Source organism: Zeus faber (genome assembly GCF_960531495.2).
Source record: "Zeus faber genome assembly, chromosome: 9".
NCBI classification, from domain to species: domain Eukaryota; kingdom Metazoa; phylum Chordata; class Actinopteri; order Zeiformes; family Zeidae; genus Zeus; species Zeus faber.
Genome location: NC_137197.1, coordinates 17,842,499 through 17,870,241, shown reverse-complemented (window position 1 = coordinate 17,870,241; position 27,743 = coordinate 17,842,499). Strand labels below are relative to the sequence as shown.

The window sequence follows — 27,743 nt, the reverse complement described above, 5'->3', positions numbered from 1 at the left end:
GACACAGGTCCATCTGTTCCACCCAGCCCAGGATGGACATGGATTTTTATTTCTGCTGATGTGAAACATCACACCAAAACATTTCTACACTACAGAGATTTAAATAATGTGTCATGACAAAAACACAAGGAAATGCCGTGTAAAAAAAAACAACAATCTATACAAGAGCTCTTGTTTAAAGAAAGTGTATTTGATAATGCAATAAAAAAAAGAAGGGGCCAAATGTCTGGCTTTTTTTTCCTCCAAGTTAGCAGATGTCTTCGTGTCAGTGAAATTTGTGGTTGCATGTTTTTCTTGTTTGAATAACAAGAAAAAACATTCGTGAATAGTCAAATATTTGGATCTTTGTACAGTAAGGAATGCTAAGATTGCAAAAGCATATTGGATTTCACTACTACTACAATGGTTTTCCCCACACAGTCTCCTGACAACTGGTCTCCCAAAGTATTAATACACGCGCAAGGGCGACACACTGAGCGAAGTACCGCGCAGAGAGCCTGTCGCCCTCTGTCTGGTGAGCCTCACTCTGTTCACCCTTGAGTTGAAACTACTTGGCGTGTTCAGGGGCTCTGTCATACGAGAACACGTTCCGTTTGATCGTTTTCGAAAGTCTGGATAATGACGCAAAACGAGCTCGTGAAACGCGCTCTTGCGGCGTTCCCCGAGTGAAAGTCAGTGTAGTTGACTCCCGTTTCCCCTAGAGGCCGCTGTCCTCCTCCTCCCCCCCCGCGGGCTTCCGCCGATAACGGGATAAAAGCAGAAGAAATTCACCGTCGCTGCCATGATTAGAAAACACCAAATAATGGAATCACAACACTAGGGACACGAGTTATAATAGAGTCTGGAGACACATCATTTCAGTAGAGCCAGTGTCGATAACACCGCGTCCGGTCACCGCGCAAAAAAAAAAAAGGTGAAAAACGTCGTTTTTTGTTGATTCGGTGTCGCGGGGGAGGACGCGGCGCTCGAGACTCCTCTCTTTCCCACAATGCCCCGCGCGCAGAGCCGCCCCCCCCCCCCCCCCCCCGGCCGCCCCCCCGCCGCGCGCGCGTGCACTGTCCGCGGTGCTGAAGCTGAGGCGGCGCGCGGCCCCGCCCCCTCACCGCCGCCTCACCGCCGCCTCACCGCCCCCTCACCGCCCCCTCACCGCCGCCTCACCGCCCCCTCACCGCCGCCTCACCGCCGCCTCACCGCCCCCTCACCGCCGCCTCACCGCCCCCTCACCGCCGCCTCACCGCCGCCTCACCGCCCCCTCACCGCCGCCTCCTCACACCGACTCGGAGTCCGGAGCGCGGCGGACCGGACGGCGACGCGGCGGGAGAAGCTTTTTTCCCAGGGAACTACCCACCCCGCGCTCCGTGCGTGTGCCGTGATACGCGCGGTGTCGTCCCGTTGGCGGCGGCGGCGGCGGCGGCGGCGAGCGGGAGATTGAGAGCCGGTGTTTGACGCCCCTTCGCGTACAGCGCTTCTCACCCCGACTTCCCACTCCCCCCCCCCCCCCCCCCCCTCTCACCCCGTCGGCGCCGTCCTCCGCTCCGCGGCCCCTTTATGCGCAGCGCAGCGCGCCGCTCCGCTCCCCCAGAAAACACGCCGCGGCGCCGGAGCGGCATGGCCCGCTGCAGCCGCGCCCACTGAGGGACATGGAAGCCAAGCAGCAGCACCCGATCAAGAGCCTGAAGAGCTACCCGGAGACGGGCGGCCGGAGCTTAGCGGCGGCCGCTGGGGGTGACGGAGGAGGCGGCGGTGAAGCGGAGATGGAAGCCAAGATCCAAAAGGCAATTGACTTTAAGGTGGAGGGCCACCGCTGCTACAAGGAGAAGAAGTTCCGGGAGGCGATCGGGAAGTACCACCGGGCTCTGCTGCAGCTGAAGGGGGTGCATGTGGCGGACGGCACCACGGGCTCCGAGGTGAACCTGCTCAGCCAAGCCGCCGTGAAGCTGACGGAGGAGCAGCGGAGGAGCGTGGAGAGCACCGAGATAGAGTGCTACGACAGCCTGACGGGTGAGCTGCTTTTGCCGCGGCTCCACACGCAGGGAGACAGGCAGCGGGGCTGGGACCCGGAGCTCCAGCTCCCTGTGTGTGGCCCGCTGCTGCCACCATTGTTCTCCACGGTTCATGGGGTTCACACAATGAATTGGATTTAATAATAACAAAAAAAATAATAATAACAATAATAATAAAACAATAATAATACTAACAATAATAATAAAGAAAAAAGCTAACGTTCAAAATGCATTTCTTTGAGATTAGAAATAAAAGTATATATTATGCTGAGTTTCAGTTTTGAGTCATTAATTAAGAGATATTGAAGGATCATTCGATTTGCAGGTAATTCCACTTTGGTCAGATTTATCTTATACAAAAGAGCTTAATGAGACTTCTTGTTTCCTGGAGGAGAAGTGTAAAATAATACAGGTCCACTGCAATATCAATCGTGAGGCACAAATGGGTCTTGATTTAACTGAGAATGTGAAGCCCCTTATAGGCCTACATTATATTCACTGTCTGTCACAATAATTGAATGATAGTGAATAGACACAGGTAAACTGACAAAGGAATTAGTAGGGTAATGGTGTATTGGTGCTGGGGTTAGGTTATTTGTGTTTATTTAACCCATTTTCTCATGTGCTTTACAAGCCTGTATATTTGCATTACTTTATACAGCGTTTCTTGACATTATTCTAATTTCTGATCTAGCGTAATAATTTTGCCAAAATGGCCAAACCCACTGGTTGTATGATCATCTGCTGATTTTGTGGTGGGAATTGGGGGGTTAGTTGTGATTTTGGAGCTAACGCATCCTAAAACAGTAGGAACAGAGACACACAAGGAATTGGCACCAGCTGAAGTATGCTGGCTAGTCACGATTGCACCTGGTATCACATGCGTCCTCAGTTGAGCACACAGCTGTATTGTGACCAAGTATTCAAATAGTGTGTGTGTGTGTGGCTTTGTGTATTAATTTCTCACTGTGGCCTTTTGGTTTATACCAATTTCACTCTACATTCCATGGGTAATTGGCATTTTTGGCTGTTTGCTGCTCCGACTACTTGGCACCATTCCTTGCATCGCCATCCTTTAAGGGGGATCCTTCATTTCCTCTGTATTTTCTTGGCAGATTAAGGGTGTAGAGTCGAGGGATGCCATCAAGCTTTGAACGTGAGTTTGTGAATCGATTTGAGTGAATTTAAATGCGATAAAGCGTTATAGAACCTACCTCCAGGAATTGACTAAAAACATTATGGGCTAAGGCAGGATTTTCTAACAGATTCCTCCACTAGAGAAATGTCGACCCCTGTTATAAATCAGTGTTGTTTCCCAACAATTTGGTTTGATACAAGCAACATCAATGTACCAACATTTGTAACAGTGACATATATGTATTTTCATCACATATCTCAATTTCAGAAATATCCAGGGACGGGGCTTTGCACTTCAAACATGTAAAGCCTCAAGGGTTTGTAGAAAATGTACAAAAGATATTTAATCCACACGCACGTCAGCTCATGGAATTTTCTTTCAGTTGGAAACAAGATAATATACCGAACACACCCATCCAAGAACCCATCAAAAATAATCTTTTAATGGGGCCAAACATGAACCAGCGTTTATTATTTCAAATGTGAGCTTTTGAATCATTAAGCATTTATTTTTATTGAAGACGAGTCAAGAGACATTCTGAGAGGAATACAAATGTCATTCTCAACTGAGGTTATGGCAAAACACTGATACAAAGACGAGTGCAACCATTATCCAAATAAAAACTGGAGACCACGAAAAACACATTGATGCGCTCAGACGTATCTGGTTATTTTCTGTAGTGGCAAACAGTTTGGTGTCATAGTAATAACGGCAATATATTCTATTAGTGTTCAGTCCGCTCAAAGTAGAGCAAGTCAAATTGTGATGAGATACAGATCCAGTCGGACATGACGGATGATGGATTGGCGCACGGTGAGATTTTAATAGGAAGTCCTTTGTGCTGCCTGAACAAAATATCACGACCGATATGAATATTTCCCTGTGACCTGGGTAAGGTTATCCGTGTCTTCGCTGCGTGCGGTCCGGCCGCCGCGGTGCACTGAAGGTCGGCTCGGTCCGGCTGGTGTCGGAGGCCTGTCTGGAGCCTGCAGGAAGGCCACTGTGGCGTGAAGGAGAGGTTGGGGTGGGATGGAAGAGGAGAGGAGAGAAGAGACAAATAGATGTGAGGAAAGGAAAAAAGAAAGGAGAGGGGCGCGAGGGAGACAGATGGATCTGAGGGATGGATTTAAGGAAATTAGAGAGCGGCGGGGACCGGAGCCACGGGGAAAGAAAAGATGGAAGAGAGAGTCAATCTGAACCGATCAAAGGGCGACAAACAACACATGGAAAGAAAGAGCAGAGCGGAGGGAGCGACAGAGACAGAGGAAACAGGAGGAGGGAGGGACTGCTACAACCGACAGGGGATCATATTTACCATGGCAACCGTGACAGGGCCTTTTCCCTTTCCCCTTCTCTTAATAATATCTCGGACCATTCCATCCTGTCGGTGCACGTGTGAGGACGCATCCTTAAACACCTTTTACAGAAGAACTCATTTAAATCCACTTGTGTCATCAACAAAGAGGATCCGAAACAATAACAACAACAAAATAATTCATTGATTATTTATATAGAATTACAACGGTATATATCCAATACATTATTTAGACATGTGAAAACTCACAAATCTCATGATGAAAAACTCTGATTTATCTTTATTTATAACCGTGGCTCGTTGGTCCCATGCGGCCCCACCTGACCAGCCACAGTGTCCTGCTGGACAGAAGGTGGCCCCTGCGGTTAGAAGTCAGGAGCCGCCATTTGATTGGACGGCTGTTTCCGCCTCTGACGCATGATACAACCACCACCAGCCGCACAGGGCACGTGTGTGTTCACTGGTGTTTGTTTGTGTCTGTGCGTTTGTGTGTGTGTGTGTGTGTGTGTGTGTGTGTGTGTGTGTGCGCGGTGAGAAAAAATGCAAATGTACGTGGGTCTATTACCAAAAACATGTGAGTGTTTTTCTGTGCGTGCGTCTTTGTACGCTTGTTCATTTGCAGATCCACCCGTGCATTCCCGAGAGAGAGAGAGAGAGAGAGAGAGAGAGAGAGAGAGAGAGAGAGAGAGAGAGAGAGAGAGAGAGAGAGAGAGAGAGAGAGAGAGAGAGAGAGAGAGAGAGAGTTTGTCTCAGCAGTCGTCAGCCTGAGGTACAGCAGCTGGCTAAGGGGTTAAGGGGAGTGTGGGTAGAAAAGGAGAGAGCGAGTGAGAGAGAGAGAGAGAGCGGGAGAGAGAGATGGTGGTAAGGCTCACAGTGCTGCTCACCCTGCCATTCTCCCTGTATCCATTCTGACATTGCTGAGTTTGTGTGGTTGAGTGAATGCATGTGTGTGTGCGTGCGTGCGTGCGTGCGTGCGTGCGTGCGTGCGTCCGTGCGTGCGCGCACACCATCGCACACCATCGCACACCTGGTTGCATGTCTCGTGCCGCAGTCACCGTAACTTTTTAAACTCGAATGACCCAGGCCTTCACCGGAGAGAGCGCCGGGAGAGTCTAAACCAAACGGCAGCATTTCGGGGGAACCGGTTTAACACACTGTGCCGCGAAAGGCGAGATCAGGAGGGAACCACGGGAGAGGAGGATCACAGCGGCGTCAAAGTGACAGACGTGTGTCAAAGGAAGGAATCGATTCAACTATGAATGCAGGGAGGCTGGCGATGGGGGGGGGGGGGGAAACATGGTCTTTAGATCTCCGTCAGGGAGGGTTGGGAAGGAGATGAAGAAGAAGAAGAAGAAGAAGAAGAAGAAACAGGGAGAGCAAGCAAAAAGCAAACATTTGCGAACCTCCAGTCGTGGTGCCTGATTTTGCCAAGCAGAGAGAGAGAAAGCGAGAGAGAGAGAGAGAGAGAGAGAGAGAGAGATAAATGATGTTAGATGTTAAAAAGGCACCCCCTAGTCGCTGTGTCCCTGGAGGGTTGTTTGTAAATGGGTTACACCATCACAACCACCACCACCATCTGTGTATGCCGCGGCTCACCCAGTGCCGCAACAACATGTTGGTCAGAGTCTGCCTCCGCCGTTCACCCACCGGAATTGGTTTCTCTTGTTTTTTCTTTTAAGAAGATAACCGTGACGTTGCACAAATAGAGCGAACCGCTTCCAAAAACCAGAGCTACAAGTCGACGGTTTTGTTGTCTCGATCTGTGCGTGGAGCGCTGGGAACGAGCCGTTAGGCTTGATTTTTTTCGTTCCGGCCTAAAAAAAGAGAACGGAACATGTAGGGAAAGCTGAACACCCACTTCGCTCCTCCTTTGAGTGGGATCGATCTGCCGTTTTGATCTCGCCCCAACCGACTTGAGTTGTCGTGAGCTGCTCATTTTGTCCGTCCTGATCGACTCCTCAGTCCCGCGAATGAGTCACGAGCCACAGCCTTGGGAGGGAGAGATGGATGGAGGGAGGCGTAGGGGTTGGCCGGTGGGAGGGGGAGGGCAGCGAGTGGAATCGCTTGTTTCGTAACACCAAACACCTTCATATTCGGCTGCTGTGGCCCCCAGCGGCTCCCCTCGCCGCCGTGATGATCCGGCAAATTTCCAGTAATTTGCCAGATTAACATTGGCGCACGAGCCGCTCATCGAGCTTTCCACGCGGCCGTTTCGAATGCACTACCGAGCGCCGCACGCCCTGGTCCGTATCCCGTGGTCCGAGGCTGGAAGGCGGCATTGCAACCGAGGGCCATCGCTGAACTTTTGAACCGTGACTCGCCATTATCGGGCGCCCCGGCGTAACGGGGCTTTAATGGGCCTGTCAAGCTGCGTCGATATCTCCGCTCCTCCCGCGACGCCGCCTGTGCTGCGCTCACACTTTTAGAGGCAACGAGACGCAATTTTTCTCTCTCTCTCTCTGTACCCGATAAGCAGACATTTCCTCACTCTCCTCCCAACCCACCCCACCCCACCCCTCCCCAAGAACCGCGAGATTTATCGCCCCACAGCCTCTCGTCTCGGTGCTGCCCGCTCGTAATGGAGAGGGGGCTTTGTGATGCGTAACACCGCAGTCGCTAGGACGCGGCAAACCCGCAGCCACTGTACGGTGAGCGGCTTACAGGGGCAGCGCACAGAAGATCCCCCCTCACCGCCGCCCCCCCCCCACCGGCCCCCACCGCACACCTCCTCATCCACTGCCAGTTACGTCACCGAAGGAGGTGATGGAGAGTGCGAAATGGAGGTAAAACAGAGGGATGGCGAGGCGGGGGGTGGCGGGGAAACAGACGCTCGATACGGGAGGGAGGAGCGGAAGGGTTTCAGAGGGGGCTGCAGAGGCACGGTTGTCGGACGAGAGAAGGGAAGCGGGGCGGCCTGCGTGCAGGATGGATGGAGGAAGGGAGGCGAGGAAGAGTAGGAGGAAGGGAGAGAGAGAGACAGAGAGAGAGATGACACGCTAAGGTGGGAAGAGGGAACGGGTGAGCTGGGTGGGTGAGTTCCCTTCTGTCCGAGCATCCGCCCTCGGAGCGGCGGACAGAGCCCAACGGGAGTCGTGGGGGCTTTGGTTTTGCCAAGTCTGCAGATGGCATGGCATCGCTGTGGGGGGGGGCTCACTACTGTACCGCTATACTATTCCTCACACCCAAATCTAGAGAGAGAGAGAGAGAGGGAGGATAGAGGAGGGGGGGGGGGATTAATGGCAAGGATCAGAAAGCATTGGACACGGGGTAAGAAAGGATCCAGAGAGATGGACAACGAGCGAGGGAGAGGGAGGGATTTGGAGTTCACACCAAAGATGGGGGAAGGGGGAGTAAGTCAGTATGGGGGGGGGCAGGGTTGGAGTAGGGGGATGGGGTAACGCCACGAAAACTGAAAAATAAAATGGACACTGTCAAAAGAAACCGTTATATATGAGTGGATAATAAATCAGCAAGAAGCGAGAGAGAGAGAGACAGACGGGGAGGGCGAGTGAGAGGGTGTTTCTTTCTATTTTCGCTTATTTTTTTTTTTAGAAATATTCTATTTATTGAGGTGGCGTTGCGAAACCCCATCCGAGGCCGGCTGCATTATGTCACGGGCCTCGACAGGCAGAGATGAATCCTCTCACGCAAGCAAATAAGATCCAGGCGTCAGCGAGGATGAATGAGAGAGAGAGAGAGAGAGAGAGCGAGCGAGAGATAAGAGGGGAAGGGGGAATGACAAAAAGTGTGGGGTTCCAAGAGAAAGTGTCTCTCAAAGCCCTGCGCCGTATCGGTCGGAAGTCAGGGCATTAGACCAGAGGAGACCCAGAGACACACACCCCCGAAAAGGACTGAAGCGGAGGGATTTGCGATCCATACAAAGAGAGGCGGAGAGAGAGGGAAATATTCATCTCCGCTAAGCCGGCTCTGACCAGAATTCGTTTGCCGCTGTTTCGTGCCAATCGCAAACGTCCCCTGTGCCCCGGCGGACGTGGCAGCGTTGGGGGGGGGGCCGATCGGCCCGCCCGGACGTGTCCGGAGGCCTCGTTTCCGTGCGCCGCCCGGGATCGGTCGAGGGGAAAGTGCGTCCTCGGTACCCCGGTGTGTGTTGACATTGAAATGCAAAGGTCGTGTCGAGGCCTTTCTGCTGATCGTGCGTCGGGGGATCGCGTTGCCGGTTAACAAGCCTCGGTGGAGCCCTGTGCGCGCTGCTGCGGCTCCCACCGAGTTCCGAGCTCCACGCCAGATGAATTTGTGGGCTTGTGCTGTGTTTTGTGGCAGTAGCACAAGGTGAAATATGAGCATTTATTGTAAGTCTAAATGAAACAGAATGAGTGTGTCCCTACAGAGTAAGTCATATATATGTACAGTATATACAGTATATACTGTATATATACAGTATATAAAGTATATACTGTATATAGCTCAATATCTTGACTATATATTGATGCAGTACTGTGAGCGATGTACCCAGACTGCAGCTGTGTGTAATTGCTGCTGTGCTGCTTTTTATCAACTTGCGACGGCAGTATTTAGCGATCTTCCAGCCTTCTGATTCAATTTTATCAGCGGAAACATCTCTTAATGTAGTTTTAAGGCTGACTGTGAGATTCTCAGCCCCAGCCATCCGACTGTGTTCTTTTCAAAGAACACCCTTCCGCGCTTTTCAAAAGAGTTTTCCAACCATTTGACAACGAAAAACAGCGGTAGAAAAACAGCGTGTCCAGATGTTGCCGACGCGTTAAAAACAACCTGATTTTACGTTCCTCGGGGTCGATAAAAAAAGAGATTGTGCGATAAAAACCTTCTTGTTCGGTTCCCTTTGAGTGGTAAAGTAACGAGTTCCCCCGAACCGCACAAATTTGCATGGAACAGAAAGTCGAAAAAGGAGTCACCTGTTGGACCTGCTCCCGTTCCCATCGGCCTAACGGGACGATTGCCGAACACGACTGATCTTTATTTTCCCGGTGGTCACTGATCCACCTCTTTACCGCCCCAGATACTACGGGGGATTAGAAACCCGCTCTAAAGTGCAGCGAGAGCAGAGAAGGAGAGCATTAAGGTGATTTTATCCCCGGCGACGTCATCGCAAAGATAGCTCCCTCACTTGTATAAATATTTAAGTAGATTAGAATTTATCCTGAGTCAGCGACTATTTTCGGGTGAGCCGAGCCGAACAATGCGAGAGCGGGCGGGTTAATAGCGTCAGTGTGGGAGACGGGGAAGGGACGGGAACAGGGGAAGTTGTAGGTTGGGAGTTTTGGAGTTGTGGAGGTAAAAAAAAGCAAAAAAACTAACAAAGCCTTTCTTCCCACAGGTTTGGGTTTTCAGATTAGGAAGTGATTTATTCATATATGTGGAGAGAGAACAACCGCTCTCCGTGCCAGTATCTCGCCGTTTTTAATGAGATATTCGCAACGATGAGTTTTTTGTTTTTTTTTAAGGTTAGGATGGAGCCTGCGAGCGTCCCCGACGCCGAGGAGAGTCACGGCCGATAGGAAACCGGCGGAGAATTCAAAATGGACGGGGCCGGCTCCCGACCCCTGAGGACGTCGGCCCGGTCGCGTAGGAATGATAAATACCGCCTCCTTGGCCGAAACCGACTCCCCGAACGGGCGCCCGAGAGCGCAGAAACGGGTGAGAGTGTGGACATCATTATAAAAACCTAAAAATGACACGTTTCGGAAAACGTGGGATGGCGCATAACGCCCCCGACACAGTGATTAAGAAAATTTATCTGATTTGACCAGATTAAAGTACAAATCCCAAAAAGGTTGATCAAGGCCTGTTGTGTTGAGGTTTCGACGGCCGTGGCTGCGTTGAAAACCCCTGCGAGGCTGGTTCCTGGATGGATGGTGAATGCTAAACAGAAGAGCGTGTCTCTCACTCATTATCCTCCTGCCTTGATCGCTCTATCAATTGATCTCTTTGAAAAAAATCTGACAGAATATTCCAGCAACTTCTTTCCAGGATCGCCGCTGTTGCTTATGGGCCATCGGTGCATGTAGATTTAATGCGCCGACAGTTTCCACGGCGGCGGCGTGTGTGGTGGAAGCTGCGTTTTTTAGAAGTTTACGAGGAAATTGGGGGGACGCAGGTGGAGATAACAGAAAAGCGTGGAATAGCTTGAAAGAGAAACTGAAACATTCTGCCACTGGAGTGTTCTCATTCCACCACGGTTTCTCATTCCCTCCCGTCATTTATCTTACATCTTTCTTTTTCTTTTTTTTTTTTTTTACATTATTATTTAATAAGCGCTCCCTCATCTCCCAAACCTGCGTTCTCCCGGTTCATATTCACTGACTCGGTTTGGCAGCCCTCAAAAGGAGCTAGGGTGGCTCCTGGGACACGCACACACACACACACACACACACACACACACACACACACACACACAAGCACACGCATGCATGCACGCACAAACACACACCCACACACACACACACACACACACACACACACACACACACACACACGCACACACACACACACACACACACACACACACACACAAATAACGATAAATGCGTCACTGCAAGCCCTCAAACTCCAGCAACAAATGTGTCTAATTACAAGTTTCCTGTTACCATATAAACCTGCATTAATCTTTCGCCGCGCTGATGCACATCCTGAAAGAGTTCATTTGCAGCGCTTGTTCTAAGTGAAAAGGCTTTTCAAAAAATACGAGCATTGATCAGGTTTTGGAGAAAAAAAGAACTTCCTGCGACTATTACAGTGTGCGCAATTCTCATCGGAGCGAAATCAACAATCTGTCCGTGACGTTTCCGAGCATGCCTCCCGTGTGAACCGACGAGTTAATTTAACGTTTAATATGGGAGAAGCAATCTCAAACATCGGCATTGTCAGAGTTGTCGCCAAGCTCTCGGTAAATTCCCACCGGTGACATTGTCTAAATGCAAATTGCAGAGGAGCGGCTTCGCAGAGGATACGAGGATAGCAGTGACCAGTAGACCAAGGCACAAGAGCGGAGGCAATATCAAAAAGCAAGGGAGAGATGGGGATAGCGCAGTGTGAAAAACATGCAGAAAGAGGCCGAGCGATGCGAAACATGATACTACGTCGGTGCGGCCCTGCCCCGTGACGGACGGAGCTCCGGCCCGGCCCTCCGCCATAACAGGGAGAGGCGGTGGCGGCCCAAGGCTTGGATCGGCGTTTCGCTAAGTGCTGCAGCAACGTGGGACCGACTGGGAGCCGCGGTGCCCATGTGTGTGGAGTTGTTTTGTTTGTTTGTGCCGAGTGTACATGTCTGGTACTCGCTGTGGTTCTCCGATTCTGTCTCGGGGGCGATGATTTGGTAGAGGAAGGAAAAACCAGACTCAGTGAAAAAGCTGGAACTGGAGGGGAGCGGCTGAGAGATGGACGGCTGCAGGGCTGGCGAGAGGCAGGTGTTCGCTCTGGGGTTCACAGACGGACGGAGACGGGGGCAGGGGCCTAATTTAAACGTTGGTTCCCATCATTTACGATTCTTCCTAGCAGACGCTTGCCCAATGCTTTGCCGTTGAGAAAGTTACCGCTCGGCTGTAGCTTTCCCCTCAGCTTGAATACAGTTCAGCAGGGCAAAGTCTGAAGCCGTTAAGAGAATGGAAATCCCCTTTTTCGAAAACGAGAAGCTCAAACCCAGCAAACCCTGCCTTTCGTCGGGTTTTTCAAGATTCATCGACTCTTAAGAACAAACAAAGAAGAAACGTAAGGGACTAGAAACAGGAAGCTGCGTTGCTTCCTCCTGGCAACTTCTTACTGGAGCCAACATTACACTTTGGATGTCGCGCCGCAATTGCAAAAAATAGTTTTGCGAGCCTACTAGTGTGACTTTAAACATCTTTGAAACGTTTGACATTTGAAAAGGAGATTTAACATTTCTGCCCCACGGGAGTGTATTTAACCACAGCAAGACGCTTCAGCAGAGTGGTAAGTTTCTTGAAAGTACCAGGATCAGTGTGGCTGCATACCTGTCTAACGAGCAGCAGGCAAAACCCCCATCCCCACACTCACTCAGGGGAGGAGCCCCTGTCAATCGGCTTGTTCCACCTTGCCCGCTCTCTACAATAAACTGTGCGTTTACAACCCCGTCTTCTGTGTCCCTGAGGTCCCTTCTGAGGTCCCTGAAAGCGCCACTTGGGTGGGGTGTGGCAGGCGAAGCTGCCACGCTATCCTTTAAGGTCAAAGATGGATGTGGGAGATAGAAAGTGTGAGGAAATAAGCAATACTGTGTGTGGGGTGGGTGGGGTGGGGCTTGTCTGAGGGAGAAAAAGAGGGAAAGCGATGGAGAGCACGGGTAAGAGTGATGGGACGCTCCATCTGCCATTATCCTCCCGCAAAACTAATTAAAGGCTGACGGACAGCGGACTAATCACCAGCCTGACAAGCGGCTTTAAATTAGCCCGTCTGAGGTGTCGCATCCGACCAAAACTGACAGCAGGAGGACAGGACGAGATGGGAAGGACGGGACGAAGAGAGGAGCCGGGGGAGAGTTCTGCGGAGGACGAGGTGGAAGGGGGGGGGGGGGGGGGTTGGTTCATAGGAGAAGAAAGGGAGGACGGGGAGGGGAAAGAAGAGAAGTCACTCGTGGACAAGTAGTGAGGGTTAAGTAGTGGGAGTGGAAATCAGGCGACACAGAGGGCTGTGGGCGTTCGTCCACCCATTTGTGCTTTGGCTCCTTTGCCTCCTCTTGTCTCTGCGCTTCGCTTCTCTCGTCCCTCCCCGTCCTTCTTCCCTTTCCCCTTCGTTTCCTTTTTATACCGACAATTCCGTCGCTGAATACTTTTCAAGTGCGGCCTCTTCATATCTGACCTTCAGCTTCTCTCCCTCTCTCTCTCTGTTCCTTCTCCACCTCTACACCTTTTCCCTCTTTGCTGCTCAGGGACAATTTCTCCTCGACGGGGGCTGGTTTTGAGACAATGATGCTTCAGGCACACCTGAGCGTGTTTTAACCACCGCCACGCACGCACGCACACACGCACACAAAACACACACACATACACACTGACACACACACACACACACACACACACACACACACACACACAGAATCACACACTTGTCCACATTCACCCGGTTGACACCCGACAGCTGCTGCTGCTGTTGGGTTTACTCCTGGAAGGTGGTTACTGTAGACGTGTTTTAATTGAGAATAGATATTAGTTATGAGATATATATATATTAGAGAAGTTCTCAGGGGTCAGAGAGGTTGGCAGCCGGTCCCGCCCTCAGGATCCACATTTGTCCTTCGTAATTTAGTCACGACCCAAACGTAATTCAAGATTTTAGCTGTTCCGAGTTTCTGATTTCCCAAGATGAATAGTGCGGTCATTCACAATGCATTTGGGCATGTAAAAAAAACAAGTGCAAAGGGGCCTCAAAACCGAATTAAATAAAAAATCAATTGAAACAAGAAAATCGAATTTCCTGAGTTTCCAAAATAGTGTTTTATCTATGACAGTAATTAGATGCAAATAGGGCTCATGATAATATCATGAAAATAAAAGCGGCACCACGGAATTGCATGTTGCTTTGCCTTGACAAAGTGGACTTGCACGCCCACGATCCACTCGAAATGGACCAGGACCGTTTTGAACCATTTGGATCGGGACCCACCAGGTTGAGAAACCTCTGTATCCGAGCAACACACTGTAGGTAGGTAGTAGGTGATCACTGAAAAGTACGTACTGACACGGACACGTACACTTCTTATTGGCGCTCATCGCCGCTCATGTGCTGCTGTCAGATTCCGATTTAGCCGTCCAGGCTGCTTCAGGGAGACTTGTCTATGTCGTGCTTTTGGACCCGGCCCGGACTCTTCCTGATGATTCTGTCATTATCACATCCTTAATGCATCTCACCACACTCCACATTTCCTCTGGCGTGCCATCCATCTGCCTAATGACCCGGTGGGGTGGGGCTGCTAGTCCATACCGCTTGCACATTACAGTATGCTTCTGTTCGTGGCTCGCTGCATTTCTGTGTGTGTGTGTGTGTGTGTGTGTGTTAGGTTGTGTAGCTTTGTGTGCTTCAATCCTGGCATGTATCTCCATCGGTTTTTATTTCCAACTACACCTGCGAGTCTTTGAGGCACTTTAAGGCGGTACATCTGACTACAATATGAGCATCTATTTTTGATCCTAAGGGATTTAGCTTTGTGGCCGCGCACTCCGCTTCGCAAACGTGTGTGTGTGTGTGTGTCCATGCCATTGAACTCTAACTACATCAGCCATTAGGCCATTACGGACTGTAACTGAATCCCCTGAAAACTCGGCGAGCCTCCACTGGAGAAGAAGAGGAGGAGGATTAGGGGGAGGATGATGGGTGAACGTGTGGAAAGAGTTGTTGTGTCATTGTTGGGCGATATTTAAAAAAACAAAACAATACAGCATCAGAGCATCTATCAGAGGGGCTCTCACTGAGACACACACACAGGCCCCACTGCCTTACTGTACTGTATGTAGCATTATGTACTGCATGCTGTATCACTGTACTGGGTTACTGCATACTGCGCAGTAACTGTTCTGCTGTTCTGTTCGGCGTTACTGTATATCTTCATACTCACTACCTCACTTTATTCGCATGCCACTTTTCTGCAAATATCTGTATATACATAACAGTCTATCCCATTTACATAAGTCTATTCCCTTTATTTCTATATTTTACCTCCTCTTACCTTATTTTATTTTATTTTATTTTAATCTATATTATTCTATTTACTACGTGCATTACGTTTTAGTAATCAGTTATTGCAGTTAGTTAGTAAGTAATTAGGTTAGCTATTGTGTTCAGTTTAGTACTTGTGCATAATCTCTGGGTGCATTGCGATCACATTTCACTGCATAAATGTATATATCGTATGTATATGTCTGTGACAAATAAACCTCTCGAATCTTGAATCTTGTATGTGCAGGAGCGAGGGAGGGCATGTGAGGTGGCTGCCGCCATACTGTACTGTAGGTAGCAGACCGCCCCTGACAACTGGGAAACTGAGGAATGGCTGTGACCTTCTGGTTCTATTTTGTCTTCTCAAAACGTCTGAATCATGAGCCTTAATGGAAATAAAGGACTACTGTGCTTGCTATTATTGTATGTGTGTGATTGTTTGTGGGTGCGTGTGTGCGTGCATGCATGCGTGCGTGTGTGTGTGTGTGTGTGATAGAGAGAGTCAAAGGGAGTGAGTAACAGAGAGAGAGAATAGTTTTAAGGTAAAAAAAAAAAAAGCAATGAAGAAATGTTTGTCCAGATGCACTGCCTCTGGGCCATATGTAAATTCACCCTCTAAACACCGAAACATATTGATCGGTATGGAATTCTTCCATTTCCTCATGTCGATGCTGAATTATTTAGTGTTTTGCACTTGCTCTGCGGACGAGCAAGGCCAGATGTGATTGACAAAGTCCCATTACTTTTGGTTATTTGACAAAACACTTGGACCTTGACCACTTTGTGCACTCTATTGGCTTATACATTTTCTCTCTCACTCACTCTATCTCTCTCTCACACACACACACACACACACACACACACACACACACACACACACACACACACACACAAACACACACATACACAGACCATTGGATGATATAGCGGAGGGGGACAGGCAGCAGAATAGAAACTGCTTTAAACGCACTCCTCTGTCTCCTCGATTAACCCTCCCTCTCCCTGTCGTATCCTCCCTTACAGTACGTCCCATCCCTTTCACCTCAGCTGCCCTGCCACTCTCTGCCTCCCCTCGGACCCCCATTTCCCCCCGCCGCCCCTGCTCTTTCTGTGGCCGATGCCCTCCCCACACACACCCCCCCAACAAAACACACTCCCGACACACTCACCCTCTGTCTCTCACATCTGACTCACTGTGCCTTCCAGCTAATAGGGCCTGACTCATGTTATTCACAGAACTGTCAAGGGCAAAGCCAGAGAGTAGGGGAAAGAGGGAGGGAGGGGAGCGAGGGAGGAAAGCAGGAAGGAGGGGAAGGAAGGAGGGCTAGCAAGACCCGGCGGGGCTGTGACGGCGGTGGTCTGGAAGACATGGTGCTCGGTGCTCAAGCGGTCTGAGGGCTGAGTCGGTAGAGATATTCTTCTCCTTAAAAAGCGTGGCATCTCTTGCAGTCGTGATACTTTTTTTTTTTTTTTTCTTTTAACCCTCCTCCTAAAGGGATGTTCATGACCGCATTTTTTACAGCGGAGGTCACAAACTCTATGCTGGCAGAGGGTGAAGAAGGAAGGGGGATGGGGAAGGTGTAGCAGAGCAGTCAGCTTAAGATCAAGGTGACGGAGATAAAAAAAAAAAAAAAAAAAAAGAAAGAAGTGTGAGGAGCGAGCGTCTAATACTCAAAGCATCCGCAAACGGTGAAATGCACCCCTTACTGTCTTGCCACCGAATAGCGTCTTGGCCCCCCGCTGCTGTTTGCACGTATTTAAATTAGGTATTATTCCTTATTAGGACAAAAACCATGTGTGTTTGTGATCGCGAGGGGAACAGCAACATAAAGTGCACTGATATCTGAGACAGAGATCAGTGGGCATTTAAAAGCTTAGTCAGGCTAAAAGCTGTGTGTGTGTGTGTGTGTGTGTGTGTGTGTGTGCGTGCGTGCGCGTGCGTGCATGCGCGTGCGTGCGTGCGTGCGCGTGCGTGCGTGTGTGTCTTTACTAATGAAGTTATCTCGACCTCAGTGGCCCAGAGCAGAGAGACGCTGAGAAACGTTGCTGCAAAGTGCTTCCTCAAGGCAGATCTATAGGATTGATGACCGTGTTGAATACAAGTGTTTCTGCTAAGTACTCCGTGCTTCATGGCCTCAAGTTAACCCACGGTGTGCCAGTGTTCTCGATACTGTATCTTAAAGACGCCATCAGTGACATTGGACAATGCCCTACATGTGCCCAACTCGGAGGAAAAACCTGTGTTTCGAAAGCCACTCGCTTTGTTTGGGGTTAACTTTGAGCAGGCCGTCTATATGTCTGTTTGTCACGTCCCGAAATTTGTGATCTGTGAACTTCTCCTTGTTTTATTTGCGCTTGGTACGGCCGATTCCATCCCAAAACCCCCGAAAAGCCATCACATCGAGCTTTAAAACTCTGCGTCTTTACTCAATAATCAGCGACTCAGCTATCCTCTGCCCGTTTTATTCCTGCCTATTCCTTTACATCGCCGCCTTCACTTCTCCACTACTACACATTTGCCGACTCAGAGGAAATGGGGCTTCGGCATCCTCACACGGTTCCCCACCTTTCTGAGGTTGTGACGCGTGTGCCGGATCCTCTACATCACTCCCGGTTTTGCAAGGCAAGCTCAACAGCAGCACGCAGAGAAATTACTCTTGCCGCCCCGAGGGCTCTAATTGTTTGCACAGTTTTTGTGTTTGGACCACAGTGTCAGACATGAGTAGAGTTCCACTGTGGCGGGTCTATTAATAGCCGGCTCATTGCCGTCCTGAGCAGACCGTAGTGGCTGAATATCACTGGGGCTCTATTAAAAGACACCAAGCAGGAAAGAGCTCTTTTGTCTTTGTCAGGAACCAGTAATCCCTATCTCTATCACATTAAGTTCAGTTAATGCTGCTTCCTGTTAACTTCTGTTTATTGGTGTGAACATATATTTTATTTACAAAGGGATTGCGCGGCGTTTGCGGCCACCAAACCGGCGCAAATAACAGAAAATTATCAAAGTGCCCGCAAGCGGTGAAATGCACCCCTAACTGCGCTGCCACGCAAATAGGGTCTCGGTGCGCCGGTGCTATATGCGTGTATTTAAATGAGGTATTATTCATACATTTGGTGCAAAATGGGCTACTTTCTATGCAAATCAGCCTTGGTGCAAATAGCTTCCAATTCACAAACACCAGTGCTAATAGCCACATGCAGTTAGAGTGACGCTATTACCCCCTGCAGAGAGCTGGTGCAACTGAAGTGCATTTATGAGGGGTTTCACGCCCACACCTTCCAGTGATCTGTAAATTATATTTGGATATTATTATTAAAATTATTATTACTGTCACGGCATCCAAAGGTAGAAGAATGATCAGCAATCTGTGGTGGCTTTCAAAGCGCACGTTTTCAAAACTGTGAATCATTTATTGTACAAATAAGGCGTTAGAAACGTTGAAAAAATAGCGCTTCCATAATTCCCATTAAACTCAAAAGATATCAAAAAAACAACTTAAAGTTATAGGGATTGAACCACAGATTGAATCAAAATGTCAGGACCATGGACAGCTTCACAGGCCACGGCCTTTCGGGTGCAGCAGCCGGGAACTTAAGATTCAGTGAGAACTAGAATTTCTTAAGTAAAAGTTAAAATATATACACATTTTATTCATGCAATAAATGAACTGTGACGGAAGAGTAACAAGCAAGGGTATCATAGATGTACTCATACTTTTTAAATGTTTTGAAGTCACTGCACATAAACCTTAAAAAACAAAGTAAAAGCAGGCGCAATGGATGCACAATTCATCGTGCTTTTAAGCCGCCATAATCCATTTCCTTCGCCCCTCAGCGTTTGGCCAACCTCCGCTGCTGTATTTAACACCTGGATTACGCCTCAGGGATCATGATGTGTTATGATGTGGGTGTGATATCTGATCTGAGCCTATCTTATTTGTCTGGGCTGTGCTTGCCTGTGCATGTGACAAAGCACTTTTGCGGCACTGATGTTAGAGGGATAAGGGAAACGCACAAATAATACACGTGCCTTATAATTATCTCACAGCTGTGCATCTGTTCCCTCCCTCTGCCGGCAGCGTGCCTGCTGCAGTCGGAGCTGGTGAACTACGAGCGCGTCAAGGAGTATTGTCTGAAGGTGCTGGGCCACCAGAGAGACCACTTCAAGGCCATGTACCGCGCTGGCATCGCCTTCTACCACCTGGGCGACTATGAATGTGCCCTGCGCTACCTGCGCGACGCCAAGAACCGCGAGCCCACAGGTAGGGACGCATACGCGCAGATCCACTCACGTGAGATGCTTTGGATGTTATTAATTCCAGACGTCTTTATCCGCGCGGAAGCGATAGAAAACGCATCCGCGCGGACATTCGTCCCGAGTCTCATGCTTTCGACTCATTTCGACTCTTCTTTTTCGAGCCGCGCCTCTCTCCTCTCTGTTTCTTGTTCACCTTCCCCCTCCTCCGCTCGGCCGCCTCTTCTCGCTTTAACCAGAGGTTCCCCCGTTTCTATCTCCACACAGACACCAACGTGCTGCGATACATCCAGCTGACCGAGATGAAGATGAGCAAGAGCGGACAGCGGGAGAGGGAGAGTGGCAAAGAGACCCTGGGCTAACCCTTTTGACCTTTGACCTTTTCCCGCCTCCCCTGACCCCTCCTACATCCGATCCCACGACCTTTCCTCTAATCCCGCCTTCCTCCCCTCTCCTCTCCTCTCCTCTCCTCCGGCCGACCCCCGACCCCTGATGGCACGGCCAGTGGACGAGACCCGGGGCCAGACTCCTGGCAGCCGGTGGATCGGGACAGGAAGCATGTGGATGCCCTCCCTTCCTCCCTCCCTCCATCCTTCAGGTGTCGTCATTACCTTCCCTAGATGTAGACAGTCAAAAGCAACGACAACAAAGATCGACACACACACGTACGGACGAAACTGTATACTACTCATACGAGTGGAGGCAAGAGGACGGAACTCCAGACGAGAAAAATGGACTTTGGAGAAACGAAAGTAAATGTTATATATATATATATATATATATATATATATATATATATATATATATATATATATATAAAATGAAAGATGATTTCTATTTCTGTTCTTCTCTTCTACGACTCTCCCTCTCTCTCTCTCTGTCTTTCTCGCTCTCTCCCTCTTTCTCGCTCTCTCTCTCACACTGTCAGAAGGGAAGTCTGGAATTTGGAAGCTTAATGATCGAGGGCGGAGGGTAGGGAGAGTGTGTGTGGGTGTGTGGGTGTGTGTGCGTGCGTGCGTGTGTGTGTGTGTGTGTGTGTGGAGGCATTTCTAAAGCAGGGGACACAGAGGGGTGTGTGTGACACATATCAAGACCATATCCCGATCTGATTGTACATCCTTCCCACATCCTGTCAGGACAGGGCTTCCTCAGGCCCAAACCGCCCCTCACCCGGACCACCGAACAGACTAGCACACCCCATATTTTGTCATTTTTATATCAAGACGTCATCGAAAGAAAAAAGAAAAAAAAAATGCCTGCCTTTGTGCTTATTATTCAACTGCTCTTCTGTTCCATTTTGGTCCCGTCCCCCCAAGATGCCATGTGTCTTTGTTTCTTGACTGTTTTTCAAGGGCTAATTCAAAAGTTTTTGATTTCTTTTTTTCGGATTCAATGTTCTGTTCCCTTCCCCGGAGTTTTTTTTTTTTTCAGTGTTTCTGATACCACAAAGTAATTAGTTGTTTCGACGCAAACACGTGTGTGTGTGTGCGTTACCTTTCTCTTTCTAAAGCGACGACGCAAAACTAACGTTTCTCCGGCAGTTTGTGCTGTGATGCTGTTATCAGGTGTGTTATTGTGAAAACTGGTGTCTTGAAATCTGTTGTCCGAAACCCCGCCCCCTCCCCCGCCCCGCCCCCGGGACGTACAGTATGTTGTACTCGTTGTCAAGACTGTAGAACCCCTTCTCCCCCCGCCCCTCGTCCATCCCATTATCCCCTCCTCCGTCGGTGTCCGCAATGATGTCACAATGGAACACAGCCAATGGAACCCAAGCTTCCATCAGCCGCCGTTCGCAGGTCGTCTGGAGACTTTTTCTACTCGAGTTTCTTTTTGCCCCTCCAATCCCCGACCCCCGCCCCCCACCCCCGTCTTACGTTTCCCCTGGTAAAGCCGGAGACCGAAACCCTTTATCGGCGATGCTGAAACTTTCCAGACGTCCATAATGTCCGTAACGCACTTAGGAGACTCTGGTCAGTGTTAGTGCAGGGAAAACAATCACGCGCATCCGCCCCAACGGTCTCCACCGCGCCGCTCCAATCGACTTACGTGCACGTCACTACGAAGTGTGCCATTTGAGATTCCGGATCCTGTCCTCATGTATTTTAGAAGAAACAGTAACCGTGTTTGGTAAATGTTCAGTTTTGAAAATTGCAAAAAAATAAAAAATATTAATCATTAAAAAAAAAAATAAAAAAAAATAAAAAAAGGATTAGATTAATTTGTCCGCGGAGGCGGATAATAACACGACATTAGCATTAGGCAACACTAATGGCAATAGGGTTTGTTGATATCCTTGGCTAGCCGTCAGAAGAGCTCAGATACATAAACACATTATAGCCACCGCTTCTCTCGTGACTTGTGACGACCATTTACGATGTTCATGTCGCTTTTAAAAATAGCTTTACGCGAGGCACGCATCTCTCTGTCCTGCTCTCGAGACGGCTGGATTGACGAAAAGCGATGTGCAAAAAAAAAAGGCATGACCTCATTCCGAATCCATAAAATCCATCCGGGGGAGGGGGGCTTGCTGTGTGCAGGCCCTTCATCTGCATGCGACGGGCGGAGAAAGTAATTTTTCCGATTTTCGGGGGTGGGGGGCGAAATTACCTGACGCTAACCCGCTCTCTCATACCTGTAGCTGATCTGCTCTGCCTTTGAACAGGCGCAGGCCGCGGTGACGGAGTGCGGGTCGCGCTAATAACGGCGCCCGATGAACGAGGCGGGGTCCCGACCTCTCGAGATCTCCTCCGTGGAAGCCGGGGCCGCCCGCCCGCCTCGGCCGAGGTCGGAGATAAGGAGGCGAAGCCTAACGCCGCGGCTCGAGGAGTTGAAATGAGTTGGAGAGAAAGTCAAAGGGAGATACGGTAGAAAAAGACTTTGCGTCCCCATTTCCATGTGACCCGATAAGCGGGAAATAGGGGCCTAAGTGTGTCGACGGGACTCTGGAGAGAGGGGCGCCGTGTGCGGAGGACGCCCGCCGCGGGGAAGCGCGGAGGCTCTGGCGGAGAGAGAGAGAGAGAGAGAGAGCGAGGGAGAGAGAGAGAGGGAGGGAGAGAGAGGGAGAGAGAGGGAGGGAGTGAGGGAGAGAGAGAGAACTAGGACAGCGATGCCAGCAGCTGCAATTCGACGTCCTTCTGGAGCTGCGGAAACGTGGGGGAACGTGCAGGGTCGTCGTCTAAACAGGGCTTAAAAAAATATAATTTATATATATATATCTGGTGTGGAAGGCTTTTTTACACTCTCGGTGCTCCCACCCCTGCTATCCATGTCATTTTGCGTTCTCTACCTTTCTCGCTTTTAAGTGCTTCTCTTCATTTCCCCCTCACTCCCATTCCTCTTGCCTTTCCCAGGCTCTCTCTCTCTCTCTCTCTCTCTGTTATTTTTTTGTCTTCTCTCTCTATCTCTTCCCATACCGTTGCTTTTCCCCGGAGGACGTAAATCGACAAACAGCGCTGAGGAATTGCACCTGCAAGGACGGTTTCCATAGAAGCCGTGGCTGGGCCCGCTCACCCCCGGGGCCTCGTGGGAAGGGAGGGAGGGGTCGGTCTCCTCCCATGCTCCTTTCTCTCTCTCTCTCTCTCTCTCTCTCGTCTCTCTCTCTTGCTTTATGGCAACGGTCCTGCAACCGCTGTTTTTTCGTCTCCGTGCGCAGAGTCGTTCCGGCGCAACGTGCGTGACTGTCTCGGGACACGAGCTGGGGACAGCGCCCGGGTTCAGTTGGGGCCTCCCCCACGTACCCGCTAGCCCGCGTGATCTCCCTCCCGGTTCCGGTGGGGAGCGGCCGCGCGGCGTCTTAGTGAGCACGACGAGACGACAGCATGACGCCCGCGCAAATAAAGACGAAATAGAGAGAATCTCCGCATTAGCATCGCTTTGAAAAACCGACGAGGAAAAAGCACAACAACAACAACAACAACAAAAAAGGGAGAGAGATGGGGAAAAGTAAAAATTCTGGCTGTTTTATTTATTTTCTTTTTTCTCGCTCTTTCCTTTTGATGTCATTTGAGGTAAATGTTTGTCAAATGTCAAAAGTAGTTTTGGTGAATATATAAATGAAATTGTACAAAAAAAAAAAATGGAACAAAAAATCTATGGTTGTGAAAAGCTTTACTTTACTGAATTATTTTCGTGAGGGTAAAAGATGCAGAAAGAGAAAAAGAAGAGAGGATTGCAGGCCCCCGCCCCCCGCAGAGCAGCGTTGTGAGTGTGTGTGTGTGTGTGTGTGTGTGTGTGTATGTGTATGTTTGTATATGTGTGTGTGTGTGTGTGTGTGTGTGCGCGTGCGCATGTGTGTGTGTGTGTGTGTCAGTCTGTGTCCGCGTGTGTTTTTTCGGCGTTCCCGTTGAGGTTCCTCGTTCCCGGGCGTCGAGAACCTGCTCAGAGTTTTGTGCGACCTCCACGCGACCTTTCACCTCCCGGAGCTGGAGGACGAACTCTGAGCAGGACGTCTCTTCCTCTCTCTCGCACGTCCGCTCGTGCTGATCAAGAGGGGGGGGGGGGGGGGGGACTCGAACCTCGGGGGACGCCGACCGCGACGCCGCTCGTCCTGTGGAGGTTTTCGGTCTCGCCCCTTCCTGGAGGCCGCTTCCATTTGGCGCTCAAACATCCCATCATCAGAGGACATTTACTGGTTTGACTGAACTGCTAGCCTGGGAATGCACTATTGATTGGTCAAGTGAAGATTATGAATAAAGTTTCAGAAAAACTAACTCAAGTGGTGCGGGCTCGTCATTCAGGCCGCTGGCCTTTATTCCGCAGGGGGTTTCTAAGGCAAACCTTGAGGGACATTTTGTATACATTGTGAGAAGGTCACCCTGGTACTTTTCACACACTATTTGAGCATGATTGCAGACATTTCAGACACACCAAACACTAATTTGGCGTACGAAATAGTATACTACTGTAGTAGGCCGTTTTGGACACAGCGTTGATGTATTGTGTCCACAAAATGGTGAATGCTCTGTTGTCTCCCTCTCCAGACCTCACCACCTCAACCCCAAGGCAGCGATCTGTTAAATATGGTTGAAAAAAAGAAAGAAAAAAAAAGTGTACAGAAGAGATCACAGGTACTACACATATAACAATAAACAGGTTGTTATGCAAATCATCTCAACAAATGACAAGGGCCGTGATCTCAGCCTGTAACCCAGGGACACGGTTTACACAGAGTTTTCAGACGTGCAATTCGCTTCCTGTCTTGTTCGCCTGTTCCCTGACCCCAGGCTGGGCCCCACATCTGGAACCGCTCCCCGGGCAGCGAGAAAAGTGGGTGACCAAAAGGGCTGCCCACTTCACCTCGCTGCCCCTAGGGGAAGGACAGCTAGGATGGGAGGAATGCAGAAACCGAAATGCTCCAGTCACCATTCCCTGCGTGTGTGTGTGTGTGTGTGTGTGTGTGTGTGTGTGTGTGTGTGTGTGTGTGTGTGTGTGTTCGCATTAGGACCTGTGAGACTTATAAAATGATGATTCTATATTCTATCCCTTCCTCAGTTTCATTTTCAGGCCAATCATCCCTTTTCCCCCCACTCATTCTTCCGTGGTTGCTTTTAATAGCACCACCATGGAAGTGAAGAGTGGTTGCTAGGTAACTGGCTGGCGTCTGGAATGGTGTTTGATTGGCGGTCACACTGACAGACAGGGCAACTGAGTGAAGGCTGTGTGTGTGTGTGTGTGTGTGTGTGTGTGTGTGTGTGTGTGTGTGTGCGTGCGTGCGTTTGCGGGTGCGTGCGTGCGCGTACGCTCGTGTGTCTTTATCAAATGTACCTATCAATGATATACCCACCTGCTCATACAAAGCATAGAATATATGCATTAAAAAAACATTTTTCATTGGATATACAGTATAAGAGATAATTCAGAAAATTCATTTAATACAATATATAAAATAAATAATGTATATATTACAAATAAATATAATATACAAATAATAATAATGATAATTATAAAATAATAATATCAACGATTATAATAATAATAATAATAAGAATAAGAATAAGAATAGTTATAATATTATTATTATTATTATATTATTATTATTATTATTATTATTAATAATAATAATAATAATAATAATGATAGTGATAATGATGATAATAATAATAATATGTAAGTTTAGTGTAATTAAATGAATGTCACACAATTTTAATTAACGGATGATTTTAACACTGTTTTTATATAATATACACGTATTAAATGCGGCTCCATCCACCCTCGATCCTTCCCCAGTGGGTGCATCCTTCCCCAGTGGGTGCATCCTTCCCCAGTGGGTGCATCCTTCCCCAGTGGGTGTCCCTTCCCTCGCTTGCATTTCACACACAAAATCAAAATCTAGTGTTTCTCCAAAAACGAGGAGGCCGGTATGACATCATAGGGCTCTTTCCTGCCACCTACCGGGAGCTCTGTGGCACTGCAGCCGCCTTTGTCCTGGTGGAAGAACGCACCAACACCTCCAGCTCCAAGGTGATGTCTTGTGGTGCAGCATGTGAGTGGACATCGCATGGAACCACGTCGCACGCCGCCGGATCCCACGGCCTCCGGAGTCCTCAGCCACCCCGGTGTCAGCCAGCGTGGACTGATACAACAGAGACGACGATGCGTTGTTTGTTTGTCCTTTTTTTTTTTTTTTTTATTAGTCTGTCTCTCAGGACAGTCATTCATCACATATCACACTTCGTCCTCATTTTAAGCCTCACAATGCGAGAGGCCAAGACATAAGACAGCTGTAGATGGATGTTTCGATCGGTAGCTTCCTAGGTTTTGTTTTTAAGTTCACGATCTGCCTGTGTTGTATTAACAAATATGTACAGATATTCCCCGAAGAGCACTGTAATAACAATAATGATTTTTTATTTATTTTTTAATTTTTAATAATAACAATTAATTTAATAAATACTCTGTGTGTTTTTAACCCACGCAAAGAGAATGAGGTGGGCGCTCACCCCCTCTACCTATGGGATTGTCATCATCCCATACAAATACAAAGTATAACAACACACACGGACTCACACTTATTTACACTCACGCATACACTCACCCACAGAAATGTGCAGTCATGTAAATACCGTCTGCAGCCCGGACTATCTTAAAAGATAAAAAAAAAAAAAAAAAAAAAAAACAATAGCAGTGGTACGCTTCCCAGGCTCATAGCAAAGGGCCTGAAAGCAGCACCTTGCCCTTATCAGTCTTGTGTTTTTATTAAACAACGACAACCACGGAGACAGAAATAGAGTTTTGTCAACTATGGCTGGAGCACATTTTGCGGAGATTCCTTGCCCACAGAGAGACAAACTAGTTGCATGACAGGATTCTCGGCACCGCCACTGATGTTGAGGGAGAATATCAAGCTGCCAAACAGAAACAAGTACGTAACTCATTATTGCAGACTGGGCCAGCGGGAACACCGCGGGGATGCTCTTTAAAGCGATTCGTGTCCGTGATTGGGGTGGTATGAAGGGATTCCATGTCTCATCTATAGCGGTAACCATCACCAGCGAGGAATGTTTATTTTCTTTTTTGTTTGGACAAAAATAAATAAAAAATTAGCGCGTGAGACGTGCGAATCGTCGAGCGATCTCTCTTTCCTTTATGTGTACAGGAAAAAAAACAAAAAACATGCACAGTACGGCGCTCCCCGTTGTGCCCCCGCTCTGCACACACCGCACACACGCCTGACATTGTACAGTCTACACACAAACAAGAACAATCGCGCTCGGCCTGCCCAACCAGTACGAAAACGCGTCGCTATCAGGTTACAGCAGGAGTGGTGCAAGTATTGAGAAAATAAACTCTGATTTAACTGTACAAGGCTAAATATATAACTAAGCCGCCGGCGCTTTAGAAATAAAAACCACTTTCCTGTCGCACTTCTGACGCCAGGAGGTGAAGGGACCCCCAAACAGAGCGATGGAATACAGGTTAACAGTAAAGACAGCAATGCTACGAAGAGAGGTCATGAGAACGCCCCTTGGATGGTAGCGGTGACAGTGACTAAATGATTTAACCGACAGGATGCAGCCGAATACTATTTTAGAGGTCTGACCAAGGAGACAAAACATGAGACGCCGTGTACTGTACAGTGAAATTCTACAATGTATACGTGCAAAATAAACAAGGACACTCTCAGTGAGGGATTGGAGCACAGTTAGTCCAGCACCCAAGAGAAAGAAAACGGTTTCCCTATTCCAGTATTTTCAGAGTGGGATGTATGAGTCGTACAGGGTGGAGGGGGGAATCTAAGTTAAAGGTGACCGACTAAATGGAACAGTTAGGATGGCGGTCAAAAGGGATGACACCGGGTAGAGGGGACGAGTGGATGTGCACGGAGAGGAGAATTTGCACACACGACCAGGCTTCGGTGTGGTCTCCAAG

The 27,743-nt window shown here is 49.0% G+C and overlaps 1 protein-coding gene across 1 annotated transcript; it reads left to right on the top strand.

Annotated features, from left to right (window-relative positions):
- Positions 1-1,604: 1,604 nt before the first annotated feature.
- ttc9b (tetratricopeptide repeat domain 9B) lies at positions 1,605-19,738 on the top strand (the record flags this gene model as incomplete). Its single annotated transcript, XM_080006835.1, has 3 exons — positions 1,605-2,001; positions 19,201-19,383; positions 19,644-19,738. The coding sequence occupies exons 1-3, from the start codon at positions 1,641-1,643 to the stop codon at positions 19,736-19,738; spliced, it is 639 nt and encodes a 212-aa protein (XP_079862961.1). The 5' UTR covers positions 1,605-1,640.
- Positions 19,739-27,743: the final 8,005 nt, after the last annotated feature.